Source organism: Lithobates pipiens, unplaced genomic scaffold (genome assembly GCF_037356315.1).
Source record: "Lithobates pipiens isolate NorthernLeopardFrog02 unplaced genomic scaffold, aLitPip1_a1.2 Scaffold_23, whole genome shotgun sequence".
NCBI lineage: Eukaryota > Metazoa > Chordata > Amphibia > Anura > Ranidae > Lithobates > Lithobates pipiens.
This window is the reverse complement of record NW_027507785.1, coordinates 280742137-280759002: the sequence shown is the minus strand read 5'-3', so window position 1 is coordinate 280759002 and position 16866 is coordinate 280742137. Positions and strand designations below refer to the sequence as shown.

Genomic DNA, 16866 nt, shown 5'->3' with positions numbered 1-16866 from the left:
TCATCCCCTTCATTCCTAAAGAGGACAAAGCAGCGGTAGTTGGAACAGTCATTATTTCACGACTACGCAATCTCCCTCTACATAGGGCTTCCCCAATATCAACTTGCGCGCTTACAACTCATCCAAAACACAGCAGCAAGACTGATAACAGGAAAAAAACCCTGGGAGTCCATCTGCCCTTCCCTGAGGAGCCTACATTGGCTAACCATAAAAAAAATCGGATCACATTTAAGACCCTCTGCCTCACCCACAAATGCACATATGGAGATGCTCCTCAATACCTACGTGAGAAAATAAAAAACACCCAATTGCAGCCTTCGTTCATCTAACCAAAACCTTCTCCACATTCCCAAATCCCGTTAAAAATTAAGGGGAGGACGGAGATTCGCAGTCCAAGGACCACGGCTATGGAACGCCCTACTGACCCACATCCACATGGAAGAAAACCATCTGGCTTTCAGGAAAAAACTCAAGATCCACCTCTTCTCAGTTGCTTGACAACACAGGACTAATCTAGCGCCTTGAGACAATTAAGTTCGCATTTGTTTAGTGCTTTACAAGTTATTCATTCATTCAAAGACTAGAAGCCCTGTCAGGTTTTACTTCTATTGTAGGCTCAGCTGAAGAGGGTTCACTTACTGTCTGGTAAAAAAAAAAAGTTGTCCCTAGGACAAAAAGCGACAGCAACACAGACAAGTAAAATGCTTTAAGTTATACTATAACTACTGTAAAAGATTTGAATAGCGTGTTGAAGGGAGAAAACCTTTGTCTGTTTTTTATTGCTGTCTGTATCCCTATTAAAGCGGGAGTAAACCCGCTGAATTATTATTTTTTTCTGACCTGCAAGGGAAAAGGCATAATGAGCTAGTATGCACCGCATACTAGCTCATTATGAAATACTTACCTTAGAACGAGGCCCTGATATCTCAGACGATCCACGCCGAGGGAGCTGACATGTTCCCCTCAGCATGGCTTTCGGGGCTCTGGCTCTGTGAGTTGCCGGAGCCACGATATCGTCACTCCCGCGCATGTGCACGGGAGATTTCTTTCTGGCAAAGTCCGGCGTCTGCAGGGTTTTCAGCCGAAAATCCCCTGTGCGAGGGGAATATCTCCTAAACCATAAAGGTATATTTTTTTTACCTACAGGTAAGTCTTATGCCGTGTACACACGGGCGGACTGTATGGCGTACTTAGTTCGTCATACAATCCGACGGACAGTCCGTCATACTTTCCACTGAACGGACTTGACCACACACGGATACCCAAACAGTCCGTCGAAAGCTTGCGCGATGACGTGTACAGCGCGTAGGACGGGACTAGAAATAGGAAGTCCAATACACAGCAAAGCACCCTTCCGCCGTGTAAATCCTTTCTGGGCATGCGCCATTCTTAGTCGGTCGAACTAGCATACTGACGAGCGGATTGTCCGCTGAAACCAAAGTACGACGGACAGAATTTCGAAAAATCCGAAATTCTTAGTACGCCGGACTGCACGCTGAAAAAGTCTGCTGAAGCCCACACACGAGCGGACTGTCCGCTGAAATGTGTTTCGACGGACTAAGTACGCCATACAGTCCGCCCGTGTGTACGCGGCATTATTATAGGCTTACCTGTAGGTAAAAGTAAAAAAAAAACAAAAAAAAAAAAAAACAGTATACAACCGCTTTAAGGAGATATAATATTCCTAATTGTGTACAAAAATAGTTTAAAGCCCCACACACACTATCAGTTTTTCTGCTGAGTTTTTCCTTCAGGTTTACCAAAACCATGTAGTGCAAGGGCCTGCCTGATTGCATACAAATTGAAACTCCTAAGGTTTGATCTCATATTATATGGTTTTGGTAGATCTGAAGGAAAAACACAGTAGAAAAACTGATAGTGTGCATGGGGCTTAATTCATGAGACTTGGAGGCTGGGTTCACACTATTGTGAATTGGATGCAAAAACGATTATAAGAGAATTAGTGCTCATATGGGTGGAGGCCCATCAAAGACACACAACACAGAGCCAAGGACAGGGGTGGACCAGTTACTGCCAGGCTGGTATGGGAAACAGGCGCAGGTGTTATGCTGAACAAAAGACATATGCCATTCTCCTATATCTACACATACGGGGATTAACTTGGATGTTTCCTTCCTACCGCTATAGTGCATTTCTTGTATAGAACAGTGGAGATATCAGGGGCTGCGAGTCTTATTCCTTCTCCCTCGTGTATATCACCTGTGTGCCCTGGGCTGCTCCTTTTAGGCACGGTTTCTCCTCTTGGTCTGTGCCTGTCCTTGGCTCCACGTTGTGTGTCTTTGATGGGCCTCCATCCGTATGAACAGTAATTCTCTTTTGATCGTTTGATATGTTTGATTTTGCACTTCGCGTTGGGACTATACACCTCCCCACAATTATACAACATGATATGTATTTCCAGCAATATTCCGAATTGTTTTGATCACCAATGTCAGCGGGAACAAACATAAAAAACAATTTCAATTCTTTCAATGTGAACACTTGTTCCCATGACAAGTAAGAGGGGACTTTTCTTACATTGGAAAGGTGTCTGCTCACTTCCCATTTAGTCTACAGGACAGGAAGTGAGTGGAAATCTGGGACACAGATGGCAAAAAAAAGACCCTCACCTAATCTATTAACGAAAAAAATATGTTTGATAAACTTTAAATACTAATATTACCTAAAACAAAATAAAATGAGCACAAAGGAAATTGCATGCCTTCATTAAGATGTGTCAATTGTGCTGCTGAATACCGGAAGTGACGTCTACACCCGAGCGGTACGCTCGCAGTCTGGTTTGCTGTCTTGTTTGCTGTGCGTTCTATCTGCCCTAGCCTTGTGAGTAGTTTTTATATTGTTTAATAATCTTGGTTTTATTTAATTTACTACACTATGGTGGGCTCTATCTAATCCTTGAGTGTATATGCTGATATTACCCACGGAGGAATCTGATGGATGACGGTGACGCTAGTGAAGTGTGAAGCCCCTTTTTTCCTGAATCCAAGTGTCCCTTGCTAGAGGCTATTTGGCTGTATACCTTACAGCAGTAAGGTAATTACCTGGTGTGCCCATTCAAACACGTGGAGATCACCCAAATGGAGAGAGTTGGCTTGGCACTGTGAACACACAATTGTACCATTTAACCTTATTATTGGTTGTGATATTTCACTGTATTATTCACGTTTGGACTATTCATTGGTCACCCTGAATAACAGAATTGTTTTTTTGAAGTTGATTTGTTATATGCACTTTAGCACTTTATTTCTGTGGATCACTGTTTTACCACAGCACGATTGTTTATTTTGTTGTTGACACATCAACTACTCCTTTATTTATCTATTTATTCTATTTATGTTTGATCTTAACATTAGATAGATATGGTATGCACATGTGCACTTTGATTTTTGTTTTTAGCTTTTTATTCACACTATTTATATTTATGATATCCACTTGAAAGTTATGTTTCGTATTTAGTAGTCCTTTTACTATTTGGGAGCGCAACACCAATTTTTCACTTAATTGTGCTGCTGTGTCCTCCTTTTGCTGAAGTCTTCTGATGACTCCCACCACCGTAATATTCTGGTGCAGCAGGGGTTAACAGAACTAAGTGGCTATCACAGGTACTCATCAAGAGATACCGGTGTACTCTTGATGAGCTCACCCTTTCCACCAGGCCGCTCCATTCACAGAAGCTATTATTACAGTTCTATGAATTACAAACACTTCTATGAATTAAACCTGACCTATGAATGGAGGACAGGCAGATGAACGATAGGTCTGCCCCTCTGTTCATAGATTGTGTTTTATACATAGAAGTTGAAGCACCAGCTTCTATAAATAAAGCAGCTGGGTAGAAAGGGAGCATATAGTTGGGCACTCTTGAACCCCCTGGTTCTATTATTCCCCGCTGCAATGGCAGATTACAGCAGTGAGGGGGATCTGGGTCATTGGAGGAAGGAGGACTCAGCAGCATAATGGACACATCTCAATGAAGGCAAGTCATGTCCCTTGTGCTGATTTTTTTAATTTAAGGTAAACTTAGGCTTTATGTAAATGCTAGAACCCCGTCAGCTTTTCATTGTTATCCTTTCCCCTGTTGCAGATTTTCCCTCACTTTCTGCCTGCTAAAACACTATCTACAGAAAAAGAAGCAAAAAGGGAAAATTCTCAAAAGGAAGCCCCGCAAAGCAGTAAAACCTGACAGAGGTCGTTTTCCCATTTCTTTACATAAAAGAAAAAGATTGAGGTAAAAAATGCATTAAAAAGTATATCCTTACCCAAATCTGCAGCTTCACCCTCTTGTCATTTCGGTATACAGTCTTCACCTTAAAGTCAATTCCCACCGTGCTAACAAAGGCAGATGTGAACGTATCATCGGCATACCGGAAAAGAAAGGAGGTCTTCCCCACGCTGCTGTTTCCAATGATCAGAAGTTTAAACATGTAGTCAAAGTTTTGGTCTGAGACATCTCTATGTCCATATCTCGCATCTGTGGCTGAGGCCATCTGCAACACACAAAGTCAGAAATCACAGGCTGGGGAACTATGAATTCTGCACAGAAAGCAACAACTACAGAAGATGAAAGTTGTAATGAGAGGTGAGGTTTAAAGGGAGGGCTAAACAAAGTAACTGAAGCATGCCAAGACATTCCTCATGTAGGGTGCAGATCTCCACACAGGAGTGAGAGAAATGCGCTACACGGCCCAGCTACATCTATACAAAAACATTGGAATACCTTCTATTATTCTACCATGTCAAAGGCATACTGAAGTGAATATTGCCCATTCTGGTAAAACCACATATGAAGGTATTGTTACTGCAACATTTGGAAACCAGTTGACATTCATGTTTAGGAAGTGGCAAACATTAAAAGTGTATATATAAACCCAAGAACAAAGATTTACTATTGTAGCACCTTCTAGTTAGGTAGGTGCAAGAGCAGGGGTCTCAAACTGGTGGCCCTCCAGCTGATGTGGAACTACAAGTCCCATTATGCCTCTGCCTGGGTGAGTCATGCTTGTAACGGTCAGCCTTGCAATGCCTCATGGGACTTGTAGTTTTGCAATAGCTGGAGGGCCGCCTGTTTGAGACCCCTGTGCTAGAGATTAGATTTTTTCATAGAGTAGGAAAATTTAGGCAGGCCTAGCTGGTGGCTAGGCCTGTTTCTTTTCATTCTGGGCTGGGAGTGTCTCAGGACAGGGCTGGGTGACTTACATGTAGCATCACTGTCACCTCCCTCTTTCTAGAAAGTGCTAGAAAGAGAGGGGGGAGAGGTGGAGCTGTCTGGGATATTCTGAAGAGCCTTGACCAATCCCCAACTGGGATTGGCAGGGGAAAGGCCTCCTTAAATACTCAGGGTCAACCCAGCTGGGTAGGAGTTGTCAAGTGGAAAATCTGGGAGTGAGAGTGTGGATACTGTCGGGGCCCACATGGAGGTCCACAGTCTGGGGGGTGATCTTGGGCCTGGGCTCAGGTGCAGCCAGGATGAGAAGAGATACTTGAGGAGAGGCACAACATGAGAGAGCATGGAGAGGACAGTGAGAGAGGGAGCACTGCTAATAGACTTCAGGAAGGACAACTGGTCGCACTAGGGAGGGCTGGTGAGTGAAGCACAGTCAGGAGGACTGGGGAGGCACACCTGAGAGAATTGGGAGTTTGCAGTTTGAGATGGGTGCAGAACCAGAAGAGTGGACTGTGGGAAGGGCAGTGGAAAGAGGCAGCTGCAGGCAAGAGGGCTGGCAGGGCCTGAAGAGGGTTTACTGGGATCAGTAGCTGAGTAGAGGACAGTTAGCACCGGAAATATTTCTACATCATAGGGGCCCAAGGCCTCTGCCTGCAAAGGGCAATTCACTGAGGCCTGGCTGAGTTAGTGTCAGGCCTAACCATGTGGTGCTAGCTGGTCCGGGAATCTGCTGCAAGTGAAGTGCTGGAGGAATGAGAAAAAGAGGTCTTAAGCAAGAGTTGTGTTGGAGAGAAGACTGGAGTATATATATACAGGAGTGTATATAGTAGTCCCAAGCAAGTTAAACTGAATTGTTTTGGGCATCCCATAAAATTCCCTTTCCCCATCCAAGTTCAGTCCCCTCAATAAAATAAAACAAAAAAACAAAGCTTATGGACTGTTCTAGATCTCCAAGTGTCTGGGAGATGGATGCCGGGCAGGGTGACAGGTGAACCACAATATTCAGCAACCCCAACCCCATAGCTACACTATATTGCAGCTCACCAGTTCTTAGATGAGGTGGCTGTATTCAATTTTTTTATGCTCATTTCCCTTTTATTTTTCTGGTGATCCTGCCAGTAACACAGTTCCTGTCTTGGAGTGACAACGCTCAATCATCACGCTGTATCTATAGAGGAGCTGCACAAATTACATGTTAAAGCTTATATGACATTTTAGTGACTGGGTTCATTTTTATTTTAAGCCCATAATCTGCAGCTTGCATCATTCCAAGCACTGCGGAACTATATTGTGTGTCCTGACAGGCTGTGTTATCTACAGTGTGGGAAAAAAAGTATTTGATCCCCTGCTGATTTTGCACCTTTGCCCACTGACAAATAAATAATCAGTCTATAATTTTAATGGTAGGTTTATTTTAACAGTGAGAGACAGAATAACAAAAAAAATCCAGAAAAAAGCATTTCAAAAAAGTTATAAATTGATTTGCATTGTAATGGGTGAAATAAGTATTTGATTCCCTATCAAATCAGCAAGATTTCTGGCTCCAAGGTGTCTTTTATACAGGTAACGAGCCGTTACCTGTATGAAAGACACCTGTCCACAGAAGCAATCAATCAGATTCCAATCTCTCCACCATGGCCAAGACCAATGAGCTGTTCACAGATGTCAGGGACAAAATTGTAGACCTACAAAAAGGCTGGAATGGGCTACAAGACCATCGCCAAGCAGCTTGGTGAGAGAGTGACAACAGTGCAATTATTTGCAAATGGAAGAAACAAAATAACTGTCAATCTCACTCGATCTGGGGCTCCATGCAAGATCTCACCTCATGGAGTCCCGATGATCAGTGAGGAATCAACCCAGATCTACACGGGATAATCATAGTCACCAAGAAAACAGTTGGTAACACACTATGCTGTAAAGGACTTAAATACCCCTGCTCAAGAAAGTGTATGTACATGCCCATCAGAAGTTTGCTAATGAACATCTGAATGATTCAGAAGAGAACTGGGTGAAAGTGTTGTGTTCAGGTGAGACCAAATTCAAGCTCTTTGGCATCAACTCAACTCGCCGTGTTTGGAGGAGGAGGAGGAATGCTGCCTATGACCCCAAGAACACCATCCCCCACCATCAAACATGAAGGTGGAAACATTATGCTTTGGGGACAAGACAACTTCACTGGATCAAAGGGACAATGAACTGGGCCATGTACCATCAAATCTTGGGTGAGAACCTCCTTCCCTCAGCCAGAGCATTGAAAATAGGTCATGGATGGGTATTCCAGCATGAAAATTACCCAAAACACACGGCCAAGGCAACAATGGTGTTGCTTTAACCACTTGACCACTTAAACACCCTTAATAACCAGACCAATTTTCAGCTTTCGGTGCTCTCACATTTTGAATGACAATTACTCAGTCATGCAACACTGGACCTATATGAAATTTTTGTCCTTTTTTTCACACAAATAGAGCTCTCTTTTGGTGGTATTTAATCACCGCTCGGTTTTTTATTTTTTGTGCTATAAAAGAAAAAAGACCAAAAATTCTGTAAAAAAAAGATTTTTTCTTGATTTCTGTTATAAAATTTAGCAGATTAGTAATTTTTCTTCATAAATTTTGGCCAAAATTTATACTACTACATATCTTTGGTAAAAATAAGTACAAATTGGTGGATATTATTTGGTCTTTGTGAAAGTTATAGAGTCCACAAGCTATGGTGCCAATATCTGAAAATTGATCACACCTGAAGTACTGACGGCCTATTTCAATTCTTGAGACCCTAACATGCCAGAAAAGTACAAATACCCCCCAAATGACCCCTTTTTGGAAAGAAGACATTCCAAGGTATTTAGTAAGAGGCATGATGAGTTTTTTGAAGTTGTCATTTTTTCCCACTATTCTTTGCAAAATCAAGATTTATTTTACTTTTACTTTTTTCACAAAATTGTCATATTATCAGTTTATTTCTCACACACAGCATATGCATATCACAAATTACACCCCAAAACACATTCTGCTATTACTCCCGAGTACGGCGATACCACATGTGTGAGACTTTTACACAGTGTGGCCACATACAGAGGCCCAAAATGCAGGGAGCGCCATCAGGCGTTCTGGAGCATCCAGGACAATTCTGACATTTCTCTCCTACATGTAAAAATCATTTATTCACTAGAAAATTACATAGAACCCCAAAACATTATATATTTTTTTTTAGCAAACACCCTGGAGAATACAATGATGGTCGTTGCAATTTTTCGAATGCTTTTTTTTGGAAAAAAAACTGTTTTGCGCTTTAAAAAAAAAAGACAGTAAAGTTAGCCCAATTTTTGCATAATGTGAAAGATGAAGTTACGTCGAGTAAATAGATACCCAACATGTCACTCTTCAAAATTGCACATGGTCATGGAATGGCGCCAAACGTTGCTACTTAAAAATCCCCATAGGCGACGCTTTACATTTTTTTTACTGGTTACATGTTTTGAGTTACAGAGGAGGTCTAGGACTAGAATTATTGCTCTCGCTCTAACGTTCGCAGTGATACCTCACATGTGTGGTTGAAACACCGTTTTCATATGTGGACGGGACTTACGTATGAGTTCGCTTCTGCATGCAAGCACATGGGGACAGGGGCGCTTTAAAACATTTTTTTTTTTTTATTGTTCATTTTACTTTATTTATTTTAGTTTGACATTTTTTTCCCCAAAAATTAATTTTTTGATCACTTTTATTCCTATTACAAGGAATGTAAACATCCCTTGTAATAGGAATATGGCATGACAGGTACTCTTTACAGTGAGATATGGGGTCAATAAGACCCCATATCTCACCTCTAAGCTGGGAAGCCTGAAATAAAAAAATAAAAAAAGATTCTGGCTTTGATCGTATTGGCGAGTCGGTAGAAGCACTGGAGGGCGGCGGGAGGGGGGGGATGTCTATGGCTGGGTATTGCAGGGTATCACTGAGTATGGCTGGGTATCTCCGAGTATGGCTGGGTATCTCCGAGTATGGCTGGGTATCTCCGAGTATGGCTGGGTATCTCCGAGTATGGCTGGGTATCTCCGAGTATGGCTGGGTATCTCCGAGTATGGCTGGGTATCTCCGGGTATGGCAATTTATGGCAGGGTATTGCAGAGTATTGGCAGGGTATTGCAGAGTATTGGCTGGAATTGTACTGCAGAGTATTGGAGGGTATTGCAGAGTATTGGTGGGTATTGCAGAGTATTGACGGGTATTACAGAGTATTAGCTGGTATTGCAGAGTATTGGTGGGTATTGCAGAGTATTAGCTGGTATTGCAGAGTATTAGCTGGTATTGCAGAGTATTAGCTGGTATTGCAGAGTATTGGAGGGTACTGCAGAGTATTGGAGGGTACTGCAGAGTATTAGCAGGTATTGCAGAGTATTAGCTGGCATTGCAGAGTATTGGTGGGTATTGCAGAGTATTGGTGGGTATTGCAGAGTATTAGCTGGCATTGCAGAGTATTAGCTGGCATTGCAGAGTATTGGCAGGGAATTGAGGGGTTAAATTTCGGTGAGCAGCGATGTGGGCACTGCAGATGCAGCCCACATCGCTGCTGACACCGATCTCTTCCCCCTCCGCTGTACCGATTGGTACAGAGAGGGGGAGGGAGGAACCGGCGTCATAACATGACGCCGGTTTGTTTACAAGTGATCACTCCATCATTTGACGGAGCGATCACGTGGTAAATGGCCGCGATGAGCGGCCGTTTACCGTGATCCGTGATGCGGCGGGTCCTGTGGACCCGGCGGTCACGGATGCTCTCGTGTGCGCGCCCCAGGGGGCACGCGAGAGCGGAATTCTGGGAGGACGTCATATGATGGCCTCCCAGAGTTAAACAACTGCCCTGTAGCTGTCGTTGGGCCGGCTATGGGCCGGTTGTTAAGTGGTTAAGAAGAAGCACATTAGGGTTCTGGAGTGGCCTAGCCAGTCTTTGGACCTTAATCCCATAGAAAATATGTGGCGGGAGCTGAAGGTTCGAGCTACCAAACATCAGCCTCAAAACCTTAATGACACATCTCAGGAATACACACACATATACACAGATAGACCAAAAGGACGTCGGTAAGGGAAATTTCATAGGCAGATTTAAAAAAAAAAAAAACACTGATTTTTACATACTGTCTCTGGTTTTACTGAGGCTGGCAACCCTGATGGGGCCCCCTAGTGGCCCGGGGCCCTGAATGGTCAGTCCGCTCCTGTATACTAGAGCATTTTTATCATTTCAACAACATCGGTTTTGTTTTTGTTTGCAGAGAATGCAATAAGGTAAAAAAAAGTTAGCCTTTAAAACCACTTTAAGTATTAAATCACAAAAAAACAAATCAGAACACTTCTGCACAGCATCATCATTTCAGGGGGTGAAAGAGTTAATGTGAGACATTCCGGGGCCAAAGTAGCAATTGTGCTGCCATTTAATAAAAACAGCAGCTTCATTAATGAGCTTCGTTGGCTCATGATTACTCATCTAGCGATATTCATGAGCTCGATAGAGCTTCCAGCCCTAATCAACATCTAATTTCTATGATTTGATGAAGGTGTCATTTAACCCTCTAACTACAGCAGAATGCATACAGGATTATAGGGATGGAATAATTTGGTAAAAATTATTGTAAGTCACTTTTAGGACCCAGTCGTCAAACAAAATTGTGGAGCAGGGAGCAGAAGCTTAAAGCAGAACTAAAGTGTAAAAACAAATTAAGAGCAGGTAGGCCATTTATCACAGAAGAGACATGTAATGTGTTTTCAGCAATAAGATAAACTTACCTTCCTGTTCACAATCTCCTTTACAATGTACATTGGGCTGCACTTCTGTAACTCAAGGTACATTCTTGGCACAGCGCATGAGTGCCAGAATGAATAAATTCCTGTGCATGCGCAGAAGGTACATTATCCCATGCCAACTGATAAAGACGGCCAAAGAAACCAGGGAGGAGATGCCTGGTTGTTCGTCGATCTAATACATCTGATTGCTGGAGAAGAAGTAAGTGTTCGTGGCTTTAGTTCTGCTTTAAAGTGGAAATAAACCCACTGATTTAACGCTTTCCCAAAAGAAAGTTAGAAATGTTCAGAAATGTGATTAAATCTTTCAAGACCAACTCCAGGGAATAGGAAAAATAATCTACTGTTGCAGTATGGCTCCTCTATATTGCAAGGGTCAAATACTTGTTACGCCTTGAAGGTACAGGAACAGGCATTAAAGTGGTTGTAAACCCTTTTGTTTGTCTTTTATCTATAGGTTATCCTAGAATAAAGGGGTTCCGTCGGAGATCCGGTGACGTCACGGACATCGAAGTCACTGGACTCCTCCCCCTTCCCCAAGTGCCTCCATCTGCTAACAAAGGGAAGGGGGGTGAGTCCAGTGACGTCGAAGATCTGATTGAATGTAACGGGTACGGGGGAGGAGTTACGCATCACGTCACCCGCTGCTGCCCTACAGAACTAACATGATTGTCGGCTTTGCATGCTGTGTTTTTATCATATTTATGTGAGTAGTTTGTGTTTGAACACAAAAAGGAAATCTTATACTTAAGCGGTGAGCACTTAGATCTTTTCTTTCTACCCATGACCTGGTGTCCATATATATATATATATATATATATATATATATATATATATATATATATATATATATGCCTTTCTTAATTTTTATTTTCTTTTAGCAGCTTAGTAGATGCCTAGATGCCCCCTTCTTATTCATATGTGCTAGTGTACTGTTAATTTTGATGTCAAATTTTAATTTAGTTTTAGTCATAGTCTTGACTAAAATGTCATTTTAGTTTTAGTTGTATTTTAGTCGACTAAAATTGTATTAATTTAGTTGCCAAAAATATTTTAGTCAACGAAATTAACTGGGATTGCAAGAGTTTTTTTTTTCTCATGGGATTTAATAAAATATACCAAAGTTGTTATCTGCCAATATTTCAAGCCCTCAAATGGTCACGGCTGATCAGATATAATTATATATATATATATATATATATATATATATATATATATATATATATATATATATATATATATATATATATATATATATATATAGATATAGATATATATATTCTATATAAATATACTATAAATATAGGTAAGATGGCACCATCTTTGCCTAGCCGATGCAGGCCCTGACCTTAACCTACCTATGTCCTCATCTGCCATCTTTATGCAGTCTCTGCCTGCCTGTTGCTGACCGTGGCTTGTATTCAGACTTTGCCATAACTCAGCTCTGCCTCTGACATGTGCCAAACCCAATTTCTGTACCCACCATTTTAAACATAATCAGACACTGACATCTCTGCACTGACAGGGCCCCAGCTGCTTCTGGTTTTTCTATTCTCCAAGCCATTTCATGCCCAGGAGTGCTTGAGCTGGAGGTCCAAGGGAGGCCCCCCTCACAAGCATATTCTCAACTGGGACTGTGACAGGCTGTCAAAATGTTACATAAGGAAGAAGATGCAAAGCTAAATACTTCTATCTTTTTTTCTGTAGCTCCCGCTTTCTTCCAACCCTCTTCTGAGAACACAAGTGGCATTCACACCTAGCTCTCCTACAAATGGTGGGTCTGTATGAACTTAGCTCTTGACGGTTGACAGTAGCCATATATCCCCCCAACCTGGCTTGGTTCCAGGAATGGTAGCAATAATGAAACTGGTAGGGTATCAGAATGCTTTTATTAGCAAGTTAAATGATAGGAAAAGTGGCAAGAGATTGATATGTTAGAGAGATAGTTTTAACTCTCTAACTTCAAAATTTGGAGTCACAGACCTGTAACAGGTGGCAGATAAGTACTCTGAGCCTTTACTGATCAGGATGTCTGCTCTAGGTCAACAACTCAGCCGCAGTGGCCTAAAATAACAGCCAGGCAGCAAGTTTAACTGCTGCAGGTAAGCAGTGGTAGTCTATGTATTTGTCCATCAACAGGTTTACTTTAAAAAGAAACAAAATCTTTGATCATGCCCAAAAACCTTTAGCTGAGAAAGGAGGAAACAAAAGGAATGCTAATCTTGTAACTGCAAGATCAGTTTGAATAAGGGACAAGTACTCTCAATGCTGGCAAAGCACTCCCAGAACAATTTTCTCTGTATATGTTGTGCAAACAAAGCCCAAATTACTGGACAGTGCTGTGGAACAACAAAGAAGTAACATCACACCAGATAACCACATCTGATAAATCTATGTTTATTTAGGTCACCGACTCCTAATAGTGACAGATGTGGAGTTTGCGCTTCCAAAACAAGTCAGCAATAGTAGCCAACAACTCTTCATGTTCCTCGTCAGCAACGCACAACATTTTAAAGTGATTCTGTGGCTAAATTTAAAGAACCTCATGCAAAGAAGACATGGAATCACATCTCCTGCTGCCCACGCCATTGACCATTGCAGAAGTAAGGAGAAACCACCGGCTGTAGACCCTGAACAAACTAAAGTGTAGAGGGGAACTAGGAACCCAACACTCTGGGAACGGTCAGATTCCTCACCCCCTGCTGCACTCCATGGTTTGATCCGCTGGCCCCTACATCACTACTGTATCCTGTAGTGATGAAATGGTCAGTGAGAGTAACCACAGAGCGCAGCAGGGGGTGAAGAGTCCAACCCCCCTGGAAATGTCAGGTTCTGCGTAATTTTTATCTGTGGTGTAGAGAAAACAGTGCAGGCAGCAAGAAACATGTCTCCTTTAGAGAGAGTCCTTAACTTAAATATCGATTCTTGTGACAGTCACTTTAACATTTCCCACTGGGTAAAGAAGATGAACATGAATCCTGTACAAGCTAGGATGTAAATACTGTTTGCAAAACTGGTTATTTTAATGTGCTGATTTTTATTATGAAATCTGTCAAAACGATAAAATGAAGGATGATAGAAGAATCCAGCTGTAGCTCTTCTCTCTGTGCCACCTGAGATGCTGGACAGCTCCCTATCTGATCTCTTAGGACAATCTTGCCTTATCTCTTGTTTCTCTTGAACCTTGAACTCTTCGCTCTTCCCAAGAACTTCATAATTTAAGTCATGTCTCTGCACGGTTTGACAGATTATTGTACCTTCCCCAGTATACCCACAGCTGTCATGATCTTCACTTCCACTTGTTACTGACCTTTGGCTTGTTCTTCGAATATGCTTCTGCTTGATCACAACCTGCAACCATTTGTTACTGACCTTTGGCTTGTTTACTCACTACTCTTCTGCTTGATCCCCACCTGCTATATCTGCTACTGGACCCTGGCTTTCTCACCTCCTTGTAGGGCAATCCTGAGGAACACGACCTGGTATTAACATGCAGCAAAACCCATCTCCAACATTAGGAGCTCTGGTGAATACCAGTTAGTGTTTAGACCCCACACCTCAGATGAGCCTGCAAGAATACCACGATACCTATCCTACTGGTCAGTGAAAAACTTTCTACTGCTATAGCTACTGATCTCCAAACCTGATCCCTGACATTAGTTGATCCAATAATGGAAAGAAAGAATAATGTTTTGACGAACAAGATTTCTACAAATGTTAAAACAAAAATCTAACCCTTTAGACGGTTATTCTTACTATGTAACCTGTGTTACAACCCCTCTCCACTGTATACAAAAGAAATGCAAAAAGTTTTGCCTGTAGTTTGGCTCCAAGTGAAAAATTTACTCTGAAATAAAACTTAAAGTGTTACTAAACCCACAACAGTAAAATCCGTCTGCATAGGCAGTAAAGCATGCTTGTTCTACTCAGTGTGGAACCTAAAGGGGTTAATCCTCTGCATTGTGTAAAAGGAAGTTTTAACCCTGCCTTCTCTGTTCCTCCCCTTCTCCCACAGCCCCCAAACCATCTCCTGATAGAGGCTAGGACAAGCTGCATGTGTTCAGTTTGGTGTATATTGCTTTTTTTTGGGGGGGGGGGGGTGCTTCTGATCAGCACAGGACCAATCAGCACTGTCCACTGAGGGTCCTGCAGGCTTATAGGTCAGTCAAAGCAGAATGAAAACTCCTCCTACAGGCTTTAAACAGAGACTGATAGAAGTCACAAGACTGCTATACACTGCTGATGATAATAGGTATTTAGCAGTTTGCATTCACTAAAAGTATTGCATTTCCATGTTATGTGTACTGTGGGAGACCAGATATAGTGGATGCAGGGTCCTGGGTTTAGTAACACAAGTTATATTAAATTCTTTTTGTTGTTCAAATTAATTTTGAGCAGGCTAGAAAAAAAATAAACTACAATGTGGAAATTATAATGATTTTAAAATACTCTATAACGTAGTATTAAACCCTCAGGGTTATCTAGCAGATCACATTGAGCACAATATAATGAACTTTTCCCAGTAAACCATTTGCTAAAATTCTTACCCCAGCACTTGCACTATACAGCCATTTCCCTAACCTTCCAGTCACAGAAAATTAGTTAACCATGGACAATGCAGCCTGGAGTCTGTCTGTTAGTCTGTAAAAAAGAGGGGGAGGAGGAAGAGGGAGGGGCAGGAGGAGTAGGGGAGGGCCTTGCGATCCCAGGCTATGGGGCTGTGTATTTCTATTGATGGACACAGAGTAGGGAGATGGAACTCTGCATGCAAAGGTGACCCCCCCATAGGATGCTGCCAGAGAAAGGAGCCACCCTGAAACAGGAAACCAACCTAAACTGAAACATAGGCAAGGATTAAAGTTAAAGAAGCTGCATACCCAGTAAGTGATTAAATCAGCGGCTGGAAGTACACACAACAACACACTTTAAGCCCCGCAATAGCAATTTATTTTTCATATAAAAGATGTAAGCAGTACAGATTTATCCTTTCATAATCACTGGACTATACGCTCAACAAACAATTTCATATAAAAAGATGCCAAAATAAAAATTCTAAAAAGAAAAAAAAAATGCCACGAACATTAGAGGAACAGTTTAGAAGGATGCCGTTGTCAAATTAATAATTCAGCTGGATACAAATGCTAGCCCTCTATTTTTATGTTTTTCACCTTTTCCATAGACCCCCATTTAAAGATCATGCTTCTAAAACCAGACTAGCCTGCCCATACCAGTTGTCATGCCAATGAAACATGGCTGGATTTTTTTTTTTATACTTCATTAACTACAGAGCACATCTACCTTTGTATCTTAGAAGCAGACCTGCATGGATTATGAACCTTCCTGATGAACCGGCATTACACTTCTTCCATTTAATTCACACAAAGCTTGTGAAATAAGTGCAGCTTTTAAATTGCTAATAAGAATTGTGTCATATTGCGTTTTCACAATCTCCAGTAATTCGCAATAAGAAATTCATGCTGTGAAATGTGATGTCGAAAGAGGACTTTGCATACTTTTCATACCCACTCAGCATAGAACACCATTTTGTTTATGAATTTAGGGTCAGTTCCCTAAAGTATATTATATGCAGTTTTTTTTTCCTGTGCGCCATTTTATACTTTTTCCCCCAAATTTTTTATTTTTTTTATTATTATTCTACAGTTTTCTTTCATAGATCTTTTGTTTTTGCTAGAAAAAAATCATTACAAAAAATACTATAACATTTTTTGCATTTTTGCTCTACATAAAGATGGCATAGGCTATTATAAGATTGACAAGAAACTGAGCTGCAGCATGGTGGCCAAGACCATACAGCTGTTAAACAGAACAGGTTCCACTCAGAAGAGGCCTCACCATGGTCGACCAAAGAAGTTGAGT

The 16866-nt window shown here is 41.7% G+C and overlaps 1 protein-coding gene across 1 annotated transcript in view; it reads right to left on the bottom strand.

Moving 5' to 3' along the window:
• RAB3B (RAB3B, member RAS oncogene family) overlaps positions 1 to 16866 on the bottom strand; it is a 161841-nt gene that overhangs the window by 116187 nt on the left and 28788 nt on the right. Inside the window, exon 2 of the mRNA XM_077453337.1 lies at positions 4281 to 4508. Coding sequence (XP_077309463.1) covers positions 4281 to 4508 — 228 coding nt within the window. The remainder of the gene's footprint in view (positions 1 to 4280; positions 4509 to 16866) is intronic.